This window comes from Malus domestica, chromosome 14 (genome assembly GCF_042453785.1).
Source record: "Malus domestica chromosome 14, GDT2T_hap1".
Classification (NCBI taxonomy): domain Eukaryota; kingdom Viridiplantae; phylum Streptophyta; class Magnoliopsida; order Rosales; family Rosaceae; genus Malus; species Malus domestica.
In genome coordinates, this window is record NC_091674.1 from 6,179,646 (window position 1) to 6,203,457 (window position 23,812).

Below are 23,812 nucleotides of genomic sequence, written 5' to 3' on the forward strand. Positions count from 1 at the left end.
CATTTCCATGCTAGATGCAAGATGAAACGACCATGTTTCCCAATATACCCTCGGTCACAATCAGAAGGACAGGTAGGCCATTAGCAGTCATGTCAGGGGCAAATCCGTCCTGACAAGCACAAAGACCGAAAGCGAATCCAGCTGTTTCCACCATCAACGTGACTCGTCATGGGGTCCGTTGATCAGATATTCCCAACCGACGGTCAGGATCTGAAGATGGCGAATTTGGGGTTCATTTAAGGTGAATTTCATTTGGGAGAGCTTCCTGTTTTTAAAACGAGAGGGCGGGTACCTCAGCCATTCTCTTAACAAAGGGAGAAAAGAAACACACAACCCCAAATAGTTTCTTCCATTCCATTCAAAGGTACAAACTTTTTCCATTTTCCCTTTGTTTTTTGCATTGATTTCGTTTTGTTCGATGTATTTTTATCTGGGTTTTGCTTGATTATCGATTTATTCCAGCGATATTCTAATCTAGTCTAAATTACGGGGAAGTGGAATTTGAATTTCGGTGGAGAGGGTGAATTTGGCTATGCCCAGCTTGCAAGTTGTGTATGATTCTTGAAAACATTGATGGGTTTTTCTTGATCATCTGAAATATTACCTATATTTGTGATTTGGGAATGCATGTGTTTGTAGTTTGGTCTCTATGGTGGGTTTGTGTTCATAAACTTGGTTAGGCATTGGATTGATTGCTTTTCATTTTGATGTGTCATCCTTTTCAGATGATTTCCGTATGTTGATTTCTCATCATTTATAAATTGTCAGCATGTCTAGATGCAAATGAATGTGATTGTTTGCGATAATTTGATTGAGTTGTTTGGTTTCTTTCTGCAGAAAGCAATAGAAAATGGCAGAATCTGAAGATATCCAGCCCCTTGTTTGTGACAATGGTACTGGAATGGTCAAGGTACGTGTCCCGTGACCATTCTTTTGCGATCCTACAATGTCTTTATTTTTCCGAATTTATTGGGTTTTTTGTTTTGTTTCAAGTACTGAATATTTGAGCTGATAATGCAGGCTGGATTTGCTGGAGATGATGCTCCAAGGGCTGTATTTCCCAGCATTGTAGGTCGTCCTCGTCACACTGGTGTGATGGTTGGTATGGGTCAGAAGGATGCCTACGTAGGGGATGAGGCTCAATCGAAGAGAGGTATTTTGACCTTGAAATATCCAATTGAGCACGGTATTGTAAGCAATTGGGATGACATGGAGAAGATCTGGCATCACACATTCTACAATGAGCTCCGTGTGGCGCCGGAAGAGCATCCAGTTCTCCTGACAGAAGCACCCCTTAACCCCAAGGCCAATCGTGAAAAAATGACTCAAATTATGTTTGAGACATTCAACACCCCGGCTATGTACGTTGCAATCCAGGCTGTCCTTTCCCTATATGCTAGTGGACGTACAACTGGTAAGCAATTCAATTGAGTAATTGATTTGTTTTCTCTGTATGATGCATCATGTATTATTATTGTTATCAGAAATGTTTCGGAACCAAAAATAGTTCCAATGGATCTCATAGGATAAGAATACACGTGAGATCATCTTTATTCGGCCTATTGCACGAATGCATTCATGGTTTAGCTTAGGGAAGAACATCTTTTTGTACCACCTATTGGGTTCATTGTTTAAGTGGAGTAACGGATGATATTTGTCAAAGTACTGCTCTAGAATGCTTGGAAGAAATAAAATGTTTATTTTTCGAGTCTCTGTGGTAGTGACAAAACTTGCATTCTAATGCTTTTTGGTCATGTATGTTTTGGTGTTTAGGTATTGTTCTCGACTCAGGGGATGGTGTGAGCCACACAGTTCCAATTTATGAAGGGTATGCCCTCCCACATGCCATCCTTCGTTTGGACCTGGCAGGTCGTGATCTTACAGATGCTCTCATGAAAATCTTGACTGAACGTGGTTACTCTTTCACCACTACTGCTGAGCGGGAAATTGTGAGGGACATGAAGGAGAAGTTAGCCTATATTGCTCTTGACTATGAACAAGAGCTAGAGACATCGAAGACCAGCTCGTCCGTGGAGAAGAGTTACGAGCTACCTGATGGACAGGTAATCACTATCGGAGCTGAGAGATTCCGGTGCCCTGAAGTCCTCTTCCAGCCATCCATGATTGGAATGGAAGCTGCCGGTATCCATGAAACCACATACAACTCTATCATGAAGTGTGATGTTGATATTAGGAAGGATCTGTATGGAAATATTGTCCTCAGTGGAGGCTCCACTATGTTCCCTGGAATTGCTGACAGGATGAGCAAAGAGATTACAGCCTTGGCTCCAAGTAGCATGAAGATTAAGGTCGTAGCACCACCTGAGAGGAAATACAGTGTCTGGATTGGAGGCTCCATTTTAGCATCCCTCAGCACCTTCCAACAGGTAATTTGTTGCACGCGTGTGTGTGCGTGCGCGTCTTTTCAATTGAAAACAGCTAAAACACCTCTTCTTTGTTCATTTTCTTGTTTGTCAAAATGCTGATGTGACAATTCATTTGGGAGGTAACTTAACGTATTCATGCTCAAAGCTATTTCTATTTCTGAGTGCAGATGTGGATTGCAAAGGCAGAGTACGATGAGTCTGGCCCCTCAATTGTTCACAGGAAATGCTTCTAATCGCGCAAACAAAGCAAGCGGGGAACAAAGAATCTACACAACAGATTTTGTATTACAGAAAGGCTTCTTCTATTCAAGCGGTTGCGGAATTTCTTTTTGTATTCATTTTCGAATTTCATTCATGTCGATTTCTCTGTGTTTGTTATGACGGGACATGAGCATGGAGGCGAGCAAATTATGATTAAGATTCAATTTTTTCATTACTAGTGCTTTGTTGTAGAGAAATTATGTATTGTTACTGATTTGGTTTGGTTGAAGTCAAAAATCCCCTTCACAACTCTTTTCGTTGTTCTATATCTCTCATCTTATAGCTTTTCTCCTGATAAAAATCAAATAAATATATATGTAATCTAAATAATCTTTTCATATATGTAAGTTGAACCAGTGTATGTTGAAAACAACTAAAACTAATGAAAGTACGAATTCGTATACAATCAATCCGAATAAAATAAAGAATACATTTAAACTACTTGGGAGCTCTTCTCGGCTTCGAACATGGATTCATTTAAACGGCGGTAGATAAAATGCGAAACCCAAGCCACCAACATAAGAAGCGCGGTAGCAGCCCCACCGACCATCACAAGATTAAGAACCGGGAGCGGTCGTGTGATTTTTGAACTTGGTGACATTGCTTTAGCATTAGAAGGAGAACCTGATGGCAAGGATGGAGAAGGAGAGGGGCTTGGACTGACTACTGGATCTTCTATTTCGAGGGCATTGATCTTGATTTTAATCTTTTGGCCGGCTCTGCAGTGACCAGGTTCACCGCAAATAACATAGTAGGTGCCGGGTATATCAAAAGTTAAGGCGGTAAAGGTACCGTAATGAGATAGGGGAAGTGATGGAATACAATAGTCATAATCTGCTTGAGTGACTATCATCACAAAATCATATTCATGTTTGTAATTAAATATGAACTCGTCGCCCACATAGAATTTTTTCGATGAAGCCCACTCGTTGTAATCAACCGCGCCACTGTCGGTCCACCCTTCCAAATCGCCGCCAACCGTATAAACGGTAGCGGAACAAGCACCAAAGAAAATCATCTTGATGATGAAACTCACGGCAACAGTGTTTCTTAGAGCCATGACTAAAACAGTAAACAATAAACAAGCAATTAGGAAAGCAGAAAGCAAAGAGAGAGTGAACGAATGAAATTTAGATGAAAGGCAATAATGCGTGAGCATGCGTATATATAGATAGATAGATATAGTCAGTGTCCCAAAAGGAAAATGTTTCCCAAATCCAGTTGGAAAACGGTTTATAAAATCAGACAAGTAGTAGGAATTCTATTTAGGAATAATATTGCCCAAGCTTAATTATTAATCGACTTCCAATTTTCTGCCGTTTTGCCGGCTGCTTTTGCTTCCAACTTTTGCTTGTTTCCATGCATGATGAAACATTAAAATGAGAGACTTTGGATATGATTCATAACTATCAATATTTTTTTACTGAAGTTTTGTTGGTTTTCAATTTTTGATCGAAGTCTCTAAAATTAATGTGATAATTTATTTCTATGTATGTTACTATATTTTTCTAATTAAAAATTAAAATTTATAGTTGTTTATATTAATGAGATTTTAAATAAAAACAAATAATTTATGGGATTAAAAATATTAAAATATAAATTATACTATTGTGTGTGTGTGTCTATATATATATATATATATATATATATATATAAACATGGGTACATTCATCAAAATTAACAAAAAAATTATTGTACCAAAACATGAGTACATTCTTCAAAACCACACAAAAACAAGTAATAGTTATTAGACTTAATAACATTAGTAAATTTTTTCGATTAAACTTGACATGGATACATTCTCAAATCAAAAGAAAAGAATGTACCCATATAAGTTTAAAAATGGATTAGAGAAAAATTGAATAGATTTTATATAAAAAAAATGGTACATTTTACATATAACAAATTAGTTTATTTAAGAATGAGTACATTTTAAGATTAAAAATTTGAAAAAAAAATACATGAATGGATGCTGTTTGGTCCCAAAATATTGGTTTGGGCCGAGTGAGGAATTATGCTTGGCCCATGTTTAAGAAGTTATTATGGGTCGTCTTGGTCGTGGGCCGAGACCGGCCGAGTGTCATCAAGTCCTACTTAGAAAAGGAGTAGCTTAGATAAGGGAAAGATAGGTGAAGTCCTGCAGATAGTAGGAATCCTGATACGACAAGAAGTCTCGGCAAAGGTAAGACTGATAAGATAAGGGGGTGAAGGCGGCTTGATAAAAGGCTAAGTTCAAAGTCCTGATTGAAGTAGGAGTGGTCGAGATAAAGTTGGATCAGGATGAGGAATCCTAATCCAAGTATGATATTAACTCAAGATAAGAGGACCTGCTGCTATAAATAGAAGGGGGTGTGCATCATTCAAACCTCCCACAAACACACACAAATCTGCCCTGCGCAAACTCTCTCAACAACATTGACATTTTTTTCTTCTCTTTTCGCCGACACATCTTCAGTTTGGATAAACAGCACTATGAAGGCAACCGGTGATATCTTCAGTTTGGATAAACAGCATTATCGCCGTAGAATCAGACAACCACGGAGCACCTTCAGTTTGGATAAACAGCACTGCGTCGAAGCCGACTGGTTACCTATCCAAGTCTCGGTCGAGAAGGATTTTCGGGTCTTTATTGACAGATGTCATCTCACTAAGTCTTCTCGGCGAAGTGAGGTGTTACAGTTACTGGGCTCGGCACTTCGAACGCCGAGTTGTTTATGATTGGATATTCTCAAGTAGGATTCAGAGTTCGGCATTCAAACGGCTGAACGACGTTTATTGTCAAGACTTATATTCGGGTTGAATACTTGTGTCCTTATACTTTGGTGTCAATTTGGCGAGAGTTTACTCTGACGAATACCATCACTGTAGCCGAATCCAACGACGACAGTTCGTGAACTTCGTAAAGTTAGTAGCCTTGTCTTCATGCTCTAGAACCCAAGAGGCCGAGACGTGTTCCTTCCTCGGCCGCAATCGCAAGACGCAGAAGTCAGCAACGCGACCAACACAACATCAACAAATTTTACTCCTCGGCAGACGAGTTGGCATGCCCCGCACATCACCGAAGGACGTAGTTAGCTCATAGATTACTCGGCCTGCGCGCCACGTAGGTTTGGTAGTTTTTAGGGTCAACAGGTGCATATAAGATTTAAAAATTGAAAACATTTTATAAAAAGCTAATGGGCACAAACTTATTCTAATTTTTTATTTATTTTGGAAATGTTTTAAATTGAAATTAATTAGGAGTTTAATAAAGGTGTGAGTATTAAAATCTTAAATCAATTATTAATTTTTATTTAAAAAAAAATATGTAACTGACATGTAAATTCATCATTACATTAATGCTAGGGACTTGGATCAAAATCTGAAAACTAATAAGGTTTCAGTCAATGAACATTAGTAATTAGGGACCGGATACTAATTTTTTCTTTATTTTATTATAAATCACAGTAAATAAGCGAGAATCGAACTCGGGCCTTTGAGTTGCATGTTGCAAATTTAGTGCATAAAAAGATTCCAATTTCTCATTAGCATTTGAGAAAAAGAAGAGGAATTTATCCAATCTGTTTGTACTAATTGTTGCAAAAGACTTAATAACTTGTTCAAATTTATTAGACAATAATTTTTTTTATAGAATAAATGATATTATCTACATTAAGAGAGTGGGAGAATGCGCTAAGCCTCACAATGGCTAGTAATAATGTGGTTCAAATTCATTACCACTACCAATACCCAGTTTATACGCCCAATGAGCACTACAGTATGTGCCCACAATATAAATAGGCATGTAGAAAACGGGAGTGAGACGTAAGCGCTTTCATTAGGTTTTTTTTCCCTTCTCTTTCTCTTGTTTTTATCATTAAATAAAGTTATTAGATGGTTTTTAGTTGAAATTCAAAGTTTTGAAGTCATTTTCATTAATTTCTCTTTCATTTTTTTAACTGTATGTAACTGTCTATGTTTGGACCATAATTAAACAAATTGGGCCTGGCAAAGGCCCAACGTCCTTTTTAACTCATACTTGTTATTTTGGGTATTTATTTTAACAAAAATAAACAGTGGCTGACCAAAGATTCAAAAGTACTTTTGACATGGCAGGTTTGGGTAGCGAGCTCACCCTCGTTCACACAAACGAAAAAAGTTTACTCAGCCAAGTTTCTTAGAGAAAAATGCTTCAAGATCTGTAAGTTCGAGAGGATCAAAGCTCGAGTATTCAAGAAAGGGCTCATCCTTTGACGAACGCCACATCTCCAACTTGGATGAAAGAAAATGAACCGAGTTAGGAAATCTTAATTCTAGAAGAAGAAAACTTCTATAAAAGGCAGCAGAAGGATTAGAGAAAGGGACATTGATCAACTCAAGCCAAAAAGACTTCTAAAAGCTCTACAGCTTACATTTCAATTATTCCTTGTTTTATCTCAAACATTCCTTTGTGTATATACCTCTACTACTTCCTCTTTGTAGTATCGATTCCCTTTGTAGAACCCCTTCAATAGCACATTGCCCGCATTGCACGAACTTGCCCGATAGGATTGGAAACTTGCCCGAATAGGTTGAAAACTTGCCCGATGGATTGTATTTGTCATTTATTTTCATGTTATTGTCATTATGCTTTGTTTATTACAAGTGTTATAAATGTTTCTTGAACATTAGCTAGTACTAGCAAAAATGCCCGCGCGTTGCTGCGGAACTTGAATGCACCAGCCTTAACCACATGAATAAGACAGTTAACTTGAAAAAAGAATTCAACATAATCATGAATGAACAAAAGGGATATATGAGTGAAGGGTGTCGGTAAGATGAGCAGTTCGGTTTTTATATACATTCAACCGAGCTGATTACAAAAGATACAGTTGCAAAAAAATGCTCTGTTTCCTGAGAAACAGAAGCAACATGCATTTAACACTTATATTGCCCTTCAAGTTAAGATAGCAAAATATATGCCCTGTAGGCAAGGCACGTGTTTTAACAACTAAACAAAAAAGCAAAAAAAGAGAGATTAAGGCATTTAAATAATTAGACGAAGTAGATGGAGATTAGTAAAAAGTTGGGGAGGGAAGTGATAATCTCTGCAGTGGCATTGGTCTGGCTGCCAGCCTCAGAAGTACCTCAAGAGGAAACAAATCAAACACACTGCATTAGCAATTTGATTTACGAAGCAGAATGACATATAATTCATATACTATTAAATCATTATACTATGAGTTATTTACTACTGGTTCTCTGCAATTAAGCTTTTATATGCAACGTCAGAATATATTGACCCAAAAAATCCCCACGAACCCCAAACAAAACAACTAAACATGCCAATCCTAAGAACACAAACCATATCAAAAACAGTTAACCACACATAAACACAATTGTGTCTACACAGTGGCCCTTAATTAATTTATAATAAGCATGAGTAAACCCTAAAAAGGTCGTACCAGTGCACAAGGCTCCCGCTTTACGCAGGGTCTGGGAGAGGTGAATGTCGGCTAGCCTTACCCCCATTTTATGGAGAGGCTGCCCCCAAGTCTCGAACCCGAGACCTACCGCTCATGGGCGAAGGCACTTGCCATCGCACCAAGTGCGACCCCTAAAAAACAAAAATCAAAGTTACAAACTTTGAGTACAAATCAATCCAGCATGAATTTATACCACACATTCTGGCATAAAAGAAAAGAAAAATCAGAACTAATATTTGAAATTAAATTCATGAAAAGCACACAAATTCAGTGAGAAGAGAATGAGAGAGAGAGGGAGAGAGAGAGAGAGATTACTCGGATAGTTCTTTGAAGCAAGGGACGCGTGACTGCATAGCACTCTTAATCTGGGACTGGATATCGTGCGCCTCCTTCAGAGGGCTCTCGCTATCTTGCGCATCCTCTACCATTACCATGAACTCCCTCTCTCTGTCTCACTTCCCCTCCCTAAAATCGGAGACTCTTTGTCAGCAAATCCCATAGATTCAGAAATCTAACCCCGAAAACTGTTATCCAGAACCTTCATGAATCACTTCCACAGAAACACACCGATCATAGTAATTTATTGATCAATTATACCAGTGCATTCATCAAATAAGCATTTCCAAAATACAGACTTAGCAGATAAACATAACCTAAGGCACAAATTCACACGGATAGAGAAAATCAAGTTCCACAACCTACGAAAACAAAGTGGCAACTGAGAGATTGTTTGAGGGATTTGAGACTGAGCTTCTTCCATAAACAACATACCCAGAACTCCCCAAGTTTTCAAATGGAAATACAACAACAACAACAACAAAGCCTTTTCCCACTAAGTGGGGTCGGCTATATGAATCCTAGAATGCCATTGCGCTCGGTTTTGTGTCATGTCCTCCGTTAGATCCAAGTACTCTAAGTCTTTTCTTAGAGTCTCTTCCAAAGTTTTCCTAGGTCTTCCTCTACCCCTTCGGCCCTGGACCTCTGTCCCGTAGTCACATCTTCGAACCGGAGCGTCAGTCGGCCTTCTTTGCACATGTCCAAATCACCGGAGCCGATTTTCTCTCATCTTTCCTACAATTTCGGCTACTCCTACTTTACCTCGGATATCCTCATTCCCAATCTTATCCTTTCTCGTGTGCCCACACATCCCACGAAGCATCCTCATCTCCGCTACACCCATTTTGTGTACGTGTTGATGCTTCACCGCCCAACATTCTGTGCCATACAACATCGCTGGCCTTATTGCCGTCCTATAAAATTTTCCCTTGAGCTTCAGTGGCCTACGACGGTCACACAACACGCCGGATGCACTCTTACACTTCATCCATCCAGCTCGTATTCTATGGTTGAGATCTCCATCTAATTCTCCGTTCTCTTGCAAGATAGATCCTAGGTAGCGAAAACGGTCGCTTTTTGTGATCTTCGCTAGATTGCTCCGGTCATTAGTGTGGATAAGTATATAAATGGATAGAGATAGGAAAGCAAACACAAGATGTACGTGGTTCACCCAGATTGGCTACGTCCACGGAATAGAAGAGTTCTCATTAATTGTGAAGGGTTTACACAAGTACATAGGTTCAAGCTCTCCTTTAGTGAGTACAAGTGAATGATTTAGTACAAATGACATTAGGAAATATTGTGGGAGAATGATCTCGTAATCACGAAACTTCTAAGTATCGGAGTGTGGTGTCGTCTTGACTTGCCTTATCTGTCTCATAGGTAGATGTGGCATCTTCTCTGGAAGTACTCTTCCTCCATCCAGGGGTGGTATCTTTAACTGGTGGAGATGCACAAGGTAATGTATCAATTTCACTTGAAGCTTACTTGTAGTTTCAGGCTTGGTCAAGCGCGATACAAACCATGTAGTAGGAGTCCCCTAAGTCGCCGAGCTAGGGGGTATGCTGAAAGAGGTGACAGACAAGGTAAGCAATCAGAGCTCCGACTGATTGTTCACCTTTTCCCCATCTTGCAGCAGCAGGAAGGATAAAGAGAAGAAAAATGAGAAGAGATGATATGAGATACTTTTACTTTTGAAGAAGTAACTTTCCACAGGCTTATTCTTGAACTGAGCTGGAGGGTTTTCTGGTTTCCTCCAGAGTATAAGGCCGACTGAAGAATTTGAGGGTCAAAACAAGTCCATCAAATCTAGAGTACGTTCCACCCTGCTGATATGTGATACTTTTGCTTTTGACAGAGTAATGGATGTATTGGCACGTGTGCTGTTACGCTTGTCTCCACATGCTTCCTTGTATCCTTCGCACTTGCCCTATCTGTTCCTCAAGCAGATGCAGAATCTTCCCTGGAAACATAAGATGTTGAAGATGAGTACTCGAGAGCAATGCCAGGTAAGTAATCAGGTAAGGGGTTCCAGGCAGTCAGTTCCTGGATGGAAGCTTGATTCCAAGTGCTGACTGATTGCTCTCTTTCTCCTTGTCTTGCAGGTAAAAACAAGGCCAAAGGAAAAGACAGGGAAAAAGCATGATATGGGATACTCTTGCTTTTAACCCTGATGATATGAGATATTCTTGCTCTAGTATAGCTTGTTTGTAGAGGTATTATCGGGGGGAAAGAAAGCTGAATATTTCGAAAGGCTTCGTTGGGAGTGCCCTCTCAGATATGATGAAGGGTTGAGCATTTTTGCAGGTCTGCCTGTCCGTTGGGGATGGAGGTCGACATATATAGGAGTCTCCCTAACAACAAGTAGTAATGCTATTCCTTTACCCTGCTTGGTCATAGCACGGTAGTGGGAGCTGTCAGTTTCACATGTTTTAACTCTGTCAGAGCACTTTGAAAAAGTGGTCTGTGGTATCTGGCTCTCGAGATTCGGAGAACGATGCCTCTTCGATTTTTGAGAAAGCAATCATGCTGGGGGTCTGCTCTCGAAGATTCGGGGAGCAGTGTCTCTTCGATTTTTGAGAAAGTAATCATGTTGGGAGTCTGGCTCTCGAGATTCGGAGGGCGGTGCCTCTTCGATTTTGGAGCAAGCAATCTTGTTGGGAGTGTTTTCTCGAATGTGAGTAAAGGTTGGGCATGTTTGCTAGTCTACCTTGCCACGAAGCACAGAGGTTGACACACAAGGACTTTCCAATTATCCAGCAATGGTACTGTTCCTTTACCCTCTCTTCGATTTTTAAGAAAGTAGTCATGTTGGGAGTCTGGCTCTCGAGATTCGGAGGACGGTGCCTCTTCGATTTTGGAGCAAGCAATCTTATTGGGAGTGTTTTCTCGAATGTGAGTAAAGGTTGGGCATGTTTGCTAGTCTACCTTGCCACGAAGCACAGAGGTTGACACACAGGGACTTTCCAATTATCCAGCAGTGGTACTGTTCCTTTACCCTTGTGGGTAATAATATGGTAGCTAGACCTTCAAAATTTATGGGTCTAAACTTTGTTAGTGCTGTTTCTTTGCCTATTCTTTTACCCTTCTTGGTCAGAGCGATGTAGTAGGAGCTGCAAGCTTCACGTGCTCAACTTTGCAGAGAACTTTGGCAAAGTTATCTGTGGTACCCATGAGCTATTGTTGCGTGTGGGAAGTGAGTGATTGAACAGTAAGATTCATGTGTTTTCTACTTCCCCAGAAGTCTTCGACAGAATGCCCATAATTTCCGCAAAGCTGAGTGTGCGTGTGACAGGTGCTGACAAGGCTGGAAAAGTAGGTGCCTCTTCGATTTCTGAGATCGGCCCTCGTGGTCTCTGGGGAGCCCAGCTTTTGAGAAAGCGAGCGCCTCTTCGATTTCTGAGATCGGCCTTCGTGGTCTTTGAGCAGCCCAACTTTTGAGAAAGCAAACGCCTCTTCGATTTCTGAGATCAACCCTCGTGATCTCTAAGCAGCCCAGCTTTTGAGAAAGCAAACGCCTCTTCGATTTCTGAGCAGACGCCTCTTCGATTTCTGAAGCTTCGTCGAGTGCAGATTTTTATAGGGGCTGGCATTAAGTTCCAAAGCACACTTGAATCTCCACCAGTAGAAGCTTCATTCTTGCACTTCTAAGATCTTGATTTGTCCGACCTCTTCTCTCTTCAACACCTTTGAAAATGTCTGGCCCCTCCGACCGTCGTTTTGACTTGAACCTTGTTGAAGAGGCAGCCCCGCCTTCTCCAGACAACATATGGCGCCCATCCTTCGTCTCCCCTACTGGTCCTCTTACCGTTGGGGATTCCGTGATGAAGAATGATATGACCGCTGCGGTGGTGGCCAGGAACCTTCTCACTCCCAAAGATAACAGACTACTTTCCAAACGGTCTGATGAGTTAGCTGTTAAGGATTCGCTGGCTCTCAGTGTTCAGTGTGCAGGTTCTGTGTCTAATATGGCCCAACGCCTATTTGCTCGAACCCGCCAAGTTGAATCATTGGCGGCTGAAGTGATGAGTCTCAAACAGGAGATTAGAGGGCTCAAGCATGAGAATAAACAGTTGCACCGGCTCGCACATGACTATGCTACAAACATGAAGAGGAAGCTTGACCAGATGAAGGAAACTGATGGTCAGGTTTTACTTGATCATCAGAGATTTGTGGGTTTGTTCCAAAGGCATTTATTGCCTTCGTCTTCTGGGGCTGTACCGCGTAATGAAGCTCCAAATGATCAACCTCTGATGCCTCCTCCTTCTAGGGTTATGTCCAGTACTGAGGCTCCAAATGATCCCCCTCCGGTTCCTTCTCTTTCTGGGGCTCTACCGACTGCTGAGGCTTCTCCTAAGCAACCTTTGTGAAGGCTCCCTCTTGTGTGTTTATTTTGACTCATGTATATGTACATATTTGTAGCTTATCGGGGATATCAATAAATAAGCTTTCCTTCATTTCAACGTATTGTGTTAAATACACCAAAGCCTTCTTCGCTAAGTTCTTTGAATTTTCTTTTGTTGAAGCTTGTATGTTGAAGCTTTCTGAGTGGAGCATGTAGGTTGGGGTAGTGTTCCCTTAATTTTCCGAGTGAGGAAAACTTCTCGGTTGGAGACTTGGAAAATCCAAGTCACTGAGTGGGATCGGCTATATGAATCTTAGAACGCCATTGTGCTCGATCCTGTGTCATGTCCTTCGTTAGATCCAAGTACTCTAAGTCTTTTCTTAGAGTCTCTTCCAAAGTTTTCCTAGGTCTTCCTCTACCCCTTCGGCCCTGAACCTCTGTCCCATAGTCGCATCTTCTAATCGGAGCGTCAGTAGGCCTTCTTTGCACATGTCCAAACCACCGTAACCGATTTTCTCTCATCTTTCCTTCAATTTCGGCTACTCCTACTTTACCCCGGATATCCTCATTCCTAATCTTATCCTTTCTCGTGTGCCCACACATCCAACGAAGCATCCTCATCTCCGCTACACCCATTTTGTGTACGTGTTGATGTTTCACCGCCCAACATTCTGTGCCATACAGCATCGCCGGCCTTATTGCCGTCCTATAAAATTTTCCCTTGAGCTTCAATGGCATACGGCGGTCACATAACACGCCGGATGCACTCTTCCACTTCATCCATCCAGCTTGTATTCTATGGTTGAGATCTCCATCTAATTCTCCGTTATTTTGCAAGATAGATCCTAGGTAACGAAAACGGTCGCTCTTTGGTATTTCTTGATCTCCGATCCTCACCCCTAACTCGTTTTGGCCTCCATTTGCACTGAACTTGCACTCCATATATTCTGTCTTTGATCGGCTTAGGCGAAGACCTTTAGATTCCAACACTTCTCTCCAAAGGTTAAGCTTTGCATTTACCCCTTCCTGAGTTTCATCTATCAACACTATATCGTCTGCGAAAAGCATACACCAAGGAATATCATCTTGAATATGTCCTGTTAACTCATCCATTACCAACGCAAAAAGGTAAGGACTTAAGGATGAGCCTTGATGTAATCCTACAGTTATGGGAAAGCTTTCGGTTTGTCCTTCATGAGTTCTTACGGCAGTCTTTGCTCCTTCATACATATCCTTTATAGCTTGGATATATGCTACTCGTACTCCTTTCTTCTCTAAAATCCTCCAAAGAATGTCTCTTGGGACCCTATCATACGCTTTTTCCAAATCTATAAAGACCATGTGTAAATCCTTTTTCCCATCTCTATATCTTTCCATCAATCTTCGTAAGAGATAGATTGCTTCCATGGTTGAGCGCCCTGGCATGAACCCGAATTGGTTGTCCGAAACCCGTGTCTCTTGCCTCAATCTATGCTCAATGACTCTCTCCCAGAGCTTCATTGTATGACTCATTAGCTTAATACCCCTATAGTTCATGCAATTTTGTACGTCGCCCTTATTCTTGTAGATAGGCACCAAAGTGCTCGTTCGCCACTCATTTGGCATCTTCTTCGTTTTCAAAATCCTATTGAAAAGGTCAGTGAGCCATGTTATACCTGTCTCTCCCAAAAGTTTCCACACTTCGATTGGTATATCGTCTGGGCCTATTGCTTTTTTATGCTTCATCTTCTTCAAAGCTACAACCACTTCTTCCTTCCGGATTCGACGATAAAAAGAGTAGTTTCTACACTCTTCTGAGTTACTCAACTCCCCTAAAGAAGCACTCATTTCATGTCCTTCATTGAAAAGATTATGAAAATAACCTCTCCATCTGTCTTTAACCGCGTTCTCTGTAGCAAGAACCTTTCCATCCTCATCCTTGATGCACCTCACTTGGTTTAGATCCCTTGTCTTCTTTTCCCTTGCTCTAGATAGTTTATAGATATCCAACTCTCCTTCTTTGGTATCTAGTCGTTTATACATATCGTCGTAAGCCGCTAACTTAGCTTCTCTGACAGCTTTCTTCGCCTCTTGCTTCGCTTTTCTATACCTTTCACCATTTTCATCGGTCATCTCCTTGTATAAGGCTTTACAACATTCCTTCTTAGCCTTCACCTTTGTTTGTACCTCCTCATTCCACCACCAAGATTCCTTTTGGTGTGGGGCAAAGCCCTTGGACTCTCCTAATACCTCTTTTGCTACTTTTCGGATATAACTAGCCATGGAATCCCACATTTGGCTAGCTTCCCCCTCTCTATCCCACACACATTGGGTGATTACCTTCTCTTTGAAAATGGCTTGTTTTTCTTCTTTTAGATTCCACCATCTAGTCCTTGGGCACTTCCAAGTCTTGTTCTTTTGTCTTACTCTTTTGATATGTACATCCATCACCAACAAGCGATGTTTATTAGCCACACTCTCTCCTGGTATAACTTTGCAATCCTTACAAGTTATACGATCCCCTTTCCTCATTAGAAGAAAATCTATTTGTGTTTTTGACGACCCACTCTTGTAGGTGATCACATGTTCTTCTCTCTTTTTAAAGAAGGTGTTGGCTAAGAAGAGATCATATGTCATTGCAAAATCCAAGATAGCTTCCCCATCCTCGTTTCTCTCCCCAAAACCATGGCCACCATGAAAACCTCCATAGTTGCTTGTCTCCCTGCCCACGTGTCCATTTAAATCTCCTCCTCTAAATAACTTCTCCGTCTGAGCAATTCCTTGCACCAAGTCTCCAAGATCTTCCCAAAATTTCTCCTTCGAACTCGTATCCAACCCTACTTGAGGTGCGTACGCACTAATCACATTGATAAGTTCTTATCCTATTACAATCTTGATTGCCATGATTCTATCTCCTACCCTCTTGACATCTACAACATCTTGTACCAAGGTCTTGTCCACGATGATGCCAACACCGTTTCTCGTTCTATTTGTGCCCGAATACCAAAGTTTAAACCCTGAGTTTTCTAGATCCTTTGCCTTACTACCAACCCACTTAGTTTCTTGTAGGCACATAATATTTATCCTTCTCCTCACCATAACTTCCACTACTTCCATAGATTTTCCCGTTAAGGTTCCTATATTCCACGTTCCTAAACGCATTTTGCTCTCTTGAACTCTACCCTTCTGTCCTAGCTTCTTCACCCTCCCCCGTCTAATAGGATCAAAGTACTTCTTTTGTGTGTCCCGGGTAAAGTTGATAGGAGCATATGCTCCCAAACAACTTTGAGTGGAGTCGTTCGAAAAGAAGTTTCTATGGCCCCCTTGCTCATTTAACACTGCATCCGGGTGCCGATGGAGATACAGCGACCCTTGCTCACTTATCACTGTGCTCGGGCCACACAGCGCGCCACTTACGGGTGACGCCCTAGCTTTAGCGCGATTTTGTTCTGGATTCATTTTCATAAGGATTCGACGTGATCATGGAGTGCCAGCTGTCGACTACCTGACACCCTCCCCCTCCTCCTTTATCCGGGCTTGGGACCGGCCATGTAAGACATAGGCGGAGTTAAGTTTTCAAATGGAAATGAAACATTTAAATAACTTATAGTAATTTAACAAATTCTTCATTAGTGGAGTAAATAATTTGCAACCACCTATTTCCTGGTAGCATAAAATAAAAAATTCAATTTTAAAAAAGAAATGTACTTTTTAGTTCAATTTCCACAGCCATAGTAATTTATGTGGACTAAAATTAAGATTAACTAATACATCCAATCAACTGCAACTAAACAACTTATAGTAATTGAATCTGTGTTTGTGGATGTGTGAGAGAGAGAGAGTTATCTATTATAAAGCCAACCTTCTTTGAATTCACTTCTTGGTCCTCTTGTGGCTTATTGCCAAAACTCTCCACTGCATTTGCAGTAATGCCCTCTGCTTCTCCTCCTGCGATAATTATCATTCTGTAAGTAAAAGGTACAAAAATATCAATTATTTAATGGTAGATATGTACTTTAGACTTTTGAAGATCCAATTCATCCTGCATCTTCTCACACTCATCTTCATGCTGAAGTTGCAAACCTGTCAGCTCAGCTTCAAGTTCGCTCCTCATTGAAGTTATTTTCTATGAAAATGATAAACTGGTTTGTAACGTAAGCATATAACACTCTAGTTAAATTAGTAGTTCCAACTTAATTCAAAGCTAAAAACGACATTAACGACCACAATTTAAGAATCCAGAAACAGCCCAAACTAACAACACACACAGAGGACAGACACTGAAAGACATATTTTTTTAGAGAACCTAACTAAAAATTAAAAACAAACCAAGTAAAATTTTCAGAGTTTAAAAACAGGAAACCATTACAATCTTTACAGAAACGAACTAAAATTGAAATTTGAAAAAAAATCCGCTCAATTTTAACAGCCCTGCTGCATATATTGGGTTTTTTAGGCTTGAGACAACACAAACGAAGAAAACATAACATAGTTGTAAACCTTAGGCTCCAATCAGGTCAAGTGTGAGATTTCAAACACGGAGATTTACTCCATGTTTAAAAACTGCCAAATACATTGCCAACTGTTAAGAACATGAACTACAAATCTATAAAGTAAAATGACTTGCAGATAAGTTTAAACGATCAACATTCAACTTATGATTGTTACTGTTTTTTAGCTGGAAGTTCACATTCTAATATGGTATTAAAAGAGATTATAAGCATGTGTGCTCTTAAACCACCCAACACCATGTATTAATCAAATAATTAACATCTAAAGATGGAGACATGAAACACGAAACCTGCAATTAGATCCCAATCACAAAATGCCAAAAAAAATCCTAATCTAACCATCACTATACTAATAGCCCATTCGAGCAGCTATTAGCACCTAACCCGCTACTTTGGCAACCCACCAACCCGCCACACCGTCATGTCCCATCCCCTCTCCACCACTCACTATATCTCTCACCTTTCTTTCTTGACATTGCGCTCGGTGCACACAAACACCAAGCCAACCATTGCCGGCCTTTGTCTAAAAGTGGACAAAATCCCATAGCTCTTGGCAGAGGACCTAGCTAAATCTCTCTCCCACTCAGTCGAAACCCGTAGCTACCATTTCTCTCCAATCTGTCAGTCCCTCTGTCCCCCTCTTCTCCTCCCCCCAACGACCCTTTGACTGATGCATCACCTACAGCCACACCCACCCGCACCCGAGTCAAAAATCCCAACGATCCTCTCCCTCCAACCCGTCAACAAATTATGGATTCCGAGGATGTATCTTGAAAACTCAGATGCACATGATTAAAATTAGTAGATATTAAGGACGTGTACTTAACAGAACAACACGAAGAACGAATGAGTACATTACAAACTAAATGACCGTGTCAGCTAGATACTTCTTAAAGAACACCTCCAATCTACCAGTATGATTACTCAGTTTTTGGTTTTTAAATTAATACCCTAAACCTCTTCTCAAAAAAAAAAAAAAAAAAATTAATTAATTAATACCCTAAACCTTACATTCAAACTCATTTCGAATGCAAACGAAAAGTAAATGATAAGTCCCGAGCCTTTCTTTCTAGCCTCAACTCAACTCAAGTTCCCAACCTTCACCTTCCAATACAAAGAAACTAACGCATCAATCTGCAATTTCGCAAACATATAATTCAACTAACCAAGTTCTGTGTCCACTCAAATGCACATATTTGAGCTCAATCAAACTTAAATTTGAAACAAATAGTGATGAAAGATCAAACATTTATACCTAGCTTAGGATCCAAACCAATCTCCTCTTTCGCCTCCCTCGTCGCCGTGTCCCCATCGTCCTTGTCCCCCTCCTCTGTTTTCCCACCCGGCAAAGAAACTTCACCTGCAGAAACACAAAACCAAAAATTAAAAAACCAATCTTTCCCATTTCCATTTTATCAATTTCCTCAATTTTTCCCATTTCCAGAAAAATGAGCAAGAAGCTTAAGCAGGAAAAAAATCATATTTTCAACAACCAAAACCCAATACCCATTTAATCATACACGAACGAAAAATCTAAACACAGAGTCACAGATTAACGAACTGAAAACCCAAAAAAAATAAAGGAAACTGACCTTACTTAAGAACAATACATAGAACAGAGAGATGCATCCGCAAAATGAGAGAAAACGAAACAAATAAAGGAACCCCCAAAACCAAATAAAGGAACCCTCAAAACCTGACCTAACAGTGCAACAAAATCTGGAAATAATTCACAGCAAAAAGGCAGAAATGATGACAATCTATGCTAACAGTAAAGAATCGAATTAAAAATTGAACTTCGCTTTCGAAATCCAGCCACTCATCCGACATGCAAAAGGGAACGGACGATCGAGAGTGAATCATGGACTGAGAGACCTTACTCGACCCATCATTGGAGCTACGTTTGTAGCTTTTGGGAGAATAATATTGAATGTGAAAGCTGCTTTTGATGTGGCCATTAAGGTGGTGCTTCAGCCACCGAAGCAAAAGAAGAGGCAGAAAAATGTGAGTATTCCATGAAGAAAAAAAAAAGGGTTAAAAAATCACTAAAAAGAAAAGGCAGAAAAATGCAGGGTATTCCATGAAGAAAAATTCAACAATTAAATAATATAGTTGTAAACCTTAGACTCCAATCAGGTCAAGTGTGAGATTTCAAACACACAGATTTACTTCATGTTTAAAAACTGCTAAATACATTGCTAACTGTTAAGAGCATGAACTACAAATTTGTAAAGTAAAAAGCCTTGCAGATAAGTTTAAACGATCAACTGTCAACTTATTATTGTTGCTGGTTTTGAGGTGGACGTTCGTATTCTAACATGGTATTAAAAGAGATTATAAGTGTGTGCGCTCTTAAATCAGCCAACACCATGTATTAATCAAATAATTTATATCTAAAGATTGAGATATACAACATGAAACCTGCAATTAGATCCCAATCACAAAATGCAATAAAAAAATTCCTAATCTAACCATCCATATACTAACAACCTATTCGAGCAGCTATTAGCACAATTTACCTCCCTCTCTATTCTTCCTCACCCCCTCTTTAACCAAATAAAAATTCATTTGTCTCACTAAATAAAAACCTCAAATTTGTTTTTTCAAAGCTGCAACAACATCACTAAAAACACCATGTAATAAAAATTAAAAAAAACCAATCCAATTTAAGTCGAGAAGCAAATGACCAAACTTTCTTAATTTCTTCTTAAGCTATAACAATACACCACATCCACAACCACAAAAACCAAAAATTGGTTCAATTTAAATTTCTTAAATAGCCATGTCATCAACAGTACCACCACATCTTAAATAAATGAATGACAATATATTGACTGATGCTTAACTAAGAAACCCAAGCTTGAACACAAACCAAGACATAAGATACTCACCAAACTTTTTAAATGGCTCAATTGTTTGCTTAACATGACAACTTTTTCCTGCAATTCGTAAATAAGATCATTAGATGTAGTAAATAAAAATTATAAAAGCAAAATTCTCACCTTAGGTATGCAACAGAGGTTAAATTTCTAATGTAAAAAAATAAAACTCTTGCATCTAGCGAACCTAGTTAGTCCTCAACATGAAACAAACAGATTTTAAGCAGTTAAATGCACATCCAACTACAAAGAAACCAATTCAAGGCTTAAACCTAGCTTATGACTACACTGAAATGACAAAGAAAATCCATATTAACAAACTGATAGAAATTTGTTTCTCCCTACTAATAATATAGAAAATCTTACTAATGGCCAGGCCGAAACGAATATGAAAAAAAAAATCACCTGAACAGAGCCTAATCCAAATACATATTTCTTCATCGAACTCAACCTTTCAACAAAAAGCTAATAAAGGAAAACCACAGTCATGTTAATTTCCTCATCGTAATTGGGACCAAGCATAATATTCTTTTCATTAAATTTAAGTAACAATATGTAAAATTCATAGATTTCACCTCAAGGGCAATGTTACTTGAGTACAAAGAGCTTCGAAGCCTGCAAATAAAAGCCCAAAATCTGAAGAAAAAAAAAAGAGACTCCACAAAAGCAAGGATTTTAAAACGCCACAATATTTACCTACTACTATGCACAGTTTTAAAAAAATGAGTATAAGACTAACCCTTACAGAGCACCTATGAATCACTTCCAAAATGAGCACAAAATGTGAAACAACACCTATCCAAAGTTAAAAAACAAAACTAATTAAATCACAATTAGGCAAGAACAACAAAATGCGACAAACAAAATGAAAACACCAAAATGCATAATTTCCCCCAATCGTCATAATCAACCACATTCCATCTAATTTTCGGTCCATACGTGCATACCAATAATTTATTAGCTTACTAAAATGTGACAATTTTTAACAAAAAGTTGTACGACATTTAGTTAAAGTGGCCATTTATAAAAGTTTTCGTCTAAAGTTTAGTCACTGGGAAATTATAGGTAATGGGCTATATGTTCAAGGGTGAAAACTGGCAGAATAGCCTAAAAAGATAAGTTGAAACAGTATATTAGCAGTTTTGAGAACAATAATAAGGGCAACACAAACCTTGATTGACATCAAACAACAACCTCCTATTTTGAGGAAACATTTTGCATTCAAACCTAAAATCCTTGCCTGCAAAGAAGGATTAAATAGCAAAGCAGACTTTCAGGGGAAATAAAAAAAAAACAGACTATTTATAATACAATAAAAATAAAGTAATTCATCATCCCCACCATCTCTGTGAGCTTTAACAGAACAGAGGAATCAAATTAAGCAATATATAAATTTAAGTTGACATTCCAGTGTTCTACCTCTAACCTTGGAAGCATGCATGCACTGTAAGTTATAAAGTGAATTAAGCCAAGATCTTCTAACTTCATGATTTTCACATATGCATTAGATGGAGATATACAATAAACAATCAAATATGTAAGACTCTGATATTCAAAACCAAAACAAACCCAATTACACTTTTAGTTCACTAACCCCATTGAATAAAATCCAATTCAATAAAATAACAGAAAATTAAACTACCCAACAATCAAAACAACCCCACTTGTAGTTTTAGCTCACTAATCCGTTGGATAAATAGATGCCAAATTCAATCAGAAAACGTACGATTAACAACGACCCAGAAGAGCCATCCGAAAACCCAACCAATGAACCAAAAAATACCACTTGTTCTTTTAGCTTAGCAACCAACCTCTACTTGTTTTCTGGCAAATTTGGGGTCCTTTGATTTCTAAACTTTGAGTAGAAACTGATTATACCATGGGCTAATATTCAAGTACCACAAAATATAATTTTACCGTAGTAAGCTTTTTGATTCACTCCAAACGAAGATATTATATGTTCACATATATATATTCACAGCCATAAGAAAGAAGAAACTAATCTCTGGCGTTTTAATAAAAATAAAAAAAATTATTCATCCACAGTAAAAATCGAAACAGCTAAATTAAACCCAAAAATTAATCATGATCATACATATGTATTCCTGACAAATGTTTAGCCCTTTAATTAAAACACTAAAATAAAAAATTGCTCACCCACAGTAAAAAACCCAAACATGCAAACCAAAGCCCAAAATTTAATCATCACTATTACTTTTTGTTTTTTTTTTTTTTAAGTTTCAGGGAAAAATGGAAGCACAAACAATCAAAAAACCCAAACAAAAAGAAATTAACACCAAAGAGATAAATTATATACCTGACCCAGAAAAAGCTTGGAAGCTCACATAATGAAACCCTAAAACTCGAAGAAGGATGCTTCCTGCAAACCAAATACAAAATCAGACTCTCTCTCTTAGAAAGACAGAAGTTATCAAGTCCTGTACTTGGTTATATTTGTTCAAGTTGGGAAAAATCGAGTACAGGGTTGGTACCTGGAGCTTGAGAAATCAAAGAGCTTGCCTGTTTGAGAAAAGATGATAACAATAGCTTCACATTCACACAGAAAACGTACAAAAAACGCACAGCATGCTCTCTGCCCTCTCTCTCTCTCCCTGTCCATTCGTCCCTCAAAAAGTGGGAAAAAAAATCTCCAAACATCTCTCCCACTCATGAAATCGAGGATCTGCAGCAATGGCGCTGAGACCCCACTCCTCCCTCTCCCTTTCTCTGTCGCTCTCTCTCTCACTCTCTCTCTCTCTCTCTCTCTCTCTATCGAAGGCATGGCCTCCCATCCCCGAAACCCTCACTGAATGACAGCAAACCGAAACCCACCCCAATCTGTCTCAAACGCACATGACAAAATTGCCCTTCCAACCCAGCCCCAATACCAGCCCAAACATCACGGTTTTGTTGTAAATAGCGTGAAATCAAGTGGCTCCCTACTAAACTATATGGACAAAATTACCTTCTAAAATTTTGAGAATTACCCTCCCAACCCATGCAATTCGGCCGGTATTGTTGTAAATAGGGTGAAATCGAGTGGCAAAGAATGAGGAAGCTACAGTGCCGCCCCCCTTCAATTTTAGAATAGATAATTTGCAACTAATTTACTACCATTATGACATTTTTCTGGCCAACCTAAATTAATGTATTTGTATTCTTCTTCATGTTGTTCTTCTATGAATGTGCACATATATTCTTCTAAATCACTATTTGTGCTACTTGAATCTTTAGAGTCTGAATCTATCATATTAATACTCTCTATACTGTAAATACTCTCATTATCACTTAAATTATCTAAACTATATATTGACTGTATATCTTCATCTTCTTCTAACTTAAACAACTCCGTTAAATGTACTTTATCTCTCGGTTGTTTACCTAACTTTGGACATTTAGGTCTAATGTGTCAAGCTTCTCCACATGAATAACATTTACAACTACTCTTATCTTTTGGTGCTTTATATTTTCTAATCCAAGGTCTACCACTTCTTTTTCTAAATTGTTTTGGAATATATTTTCTTTTTCTATATGTTCTTGAAGGTCTTATGCTGAAATTCTTATGATGTTTGTAGGGTTTATATGACTTATATTTCTTTTTGTATATTTTCTTATGCTTATTCTTCTTATGACAACCACATTGTTTTGGTAAATCTATATTTTTGCAGCT

At 39.1% G+C, this 23,812-nt stretch overlaps 3 protein-coding genes across 4 annotated transcripts; 1 reads left to right on the forward strand and 2 right to left on the reverse strand.

The window, feature by feature from the left end:
• Window positions 1–241: 241 nt before the first annotated feature.
• Window positions 242–2,897, forward strand: LOC103424317 (actin). 2 transcript variants are annotated; one of them, XM_008362405.4, is made up of 5 exons: window positions 242–364; window positions 838–910; window positions 1,021–1,414; window positions 1,774–2,387; window positions 2,555–2,897. In XM_008362405.4, the coding sequence occupies exons 2-5, from the start codon at window positions 851–853 to the stop codon at window positions 2,618–2,620; spliced, it is 1,134 nt and encodes a 377-aa protein (XP_008360627.1). In that variant the 5' UTR covers window positions 242–364; window positions 838–850; the 3' UTR covers window positions 2,621–2,897. The 2 variants fall into 2 exon arrangements, with proteins under 2 accessions (XP_008360627.1, XP_070668465.1); XM_070812364.1 differs by lacking the exon at window positions 242–364 and adding an exon at window positions 394–552.
• A 184-nt stretch (window positions 2,898–3,081) lies between these two features.
• LOC103454322 (blue copper protein-like) lies at window positions 3,082–3,708 on the reverse strand. The gene has a single exon (XM_008393922.3). It carries the CDS (start codon window positions 3,706–3,708, stop codon window positions 3,082–3,084), a length of 627 nt encoding a protein of 208 aa, XP_008392144.3.
• Window positions 3,709–16,633: 12,925 nt separating this feature from the next.
• LOC139191122 (uncharacterized) lies at window positions 16,634–22,800 on the reverse strand. The gene is made up of 10 exons (XM_070811673.1): window positions 22,635–22,800; window positions 22,460–22,522; window positions 21,314–21,382; window positions 20,882–20,937; window positions 20,718–20,757; window positions 20,548–20,607; window positions 20,155–20,202; window positions 18,519–19,231; window positions 16,768–16,878; window positions 16,634–16,700 (listed from the first exon to the last, which is right to left on the reverse strand). Exons 1-5 carry the CDS (start codon window positions 22,798–22,800, stop codon window positions 20,731–20,733), a joined length of 381 nt encoding a protein of 126 aa, XP_070667774.1. The 3' UTR covers window positions 16,634–16,700; window positions 16,768–16,878; window positions 18,519–19,231; window positions 20,155–20,202; window positions 20,548–20,607; window positions 20,718–20,730.
• Between the last annotated feature and the right edge of the window lie 1,012 nt (window positions 22,801–23,812).

Excerpts from the sequence above, each read along its gene's own strand:
- LOC103424317 (XM_008362405.4), top strand. The coding sequence starts at position 851 with ATGGCAGAATCTGAAGATATCCAGCCCCTTGTTTGTGACAATGGTACT. Across the intron at positions 911-1,020 it reads ATGGTACTGGAATGGTCAAG|GCTGGATTTGCTGGAGATGA; the intron begins GTACGTGTCCCG and ends CTGATAATGCAG. Across the intron at positions 1,415-1,773 it reads TGCTAGTGGACGTACAACTG|GTATTGTTCTCGACTCAGGG; the intron begins GTAAGCAATTCA and ends TTTGGTGTTTAG.
- LOC103454322 (XM_008393922.3), bottom strand. The coding sequence starts at position 3,708 with ATGGCTCTAAGAAACACTGTTGCCGTGAGTTTCATCATCAAGATGATT.
- LOC139191122 (XM_070811673.1), bottom strand. The coding sequence starts at position 22,800 with ATGTTTGGAGATTTTTTTTCCCACTTTTTGAGGGACGAATGGACAGGG. Across the intron at positions 22,523-22,634 it reads TTTGATTTCTCAAGCTCCAG|GAAGCATCCTTCTTCGAGTT; the intron begins GTACCAACCCTG and ends TTTGGTTTGCAG. Across the intron at positions 20,938-21,313 it reads GTTGTTTGATGTCAATCAAG|GTGTTGTTTCACATTTTGTG; the intron begins GTTTGTGTTGCC and ends AACTTTGGATAG.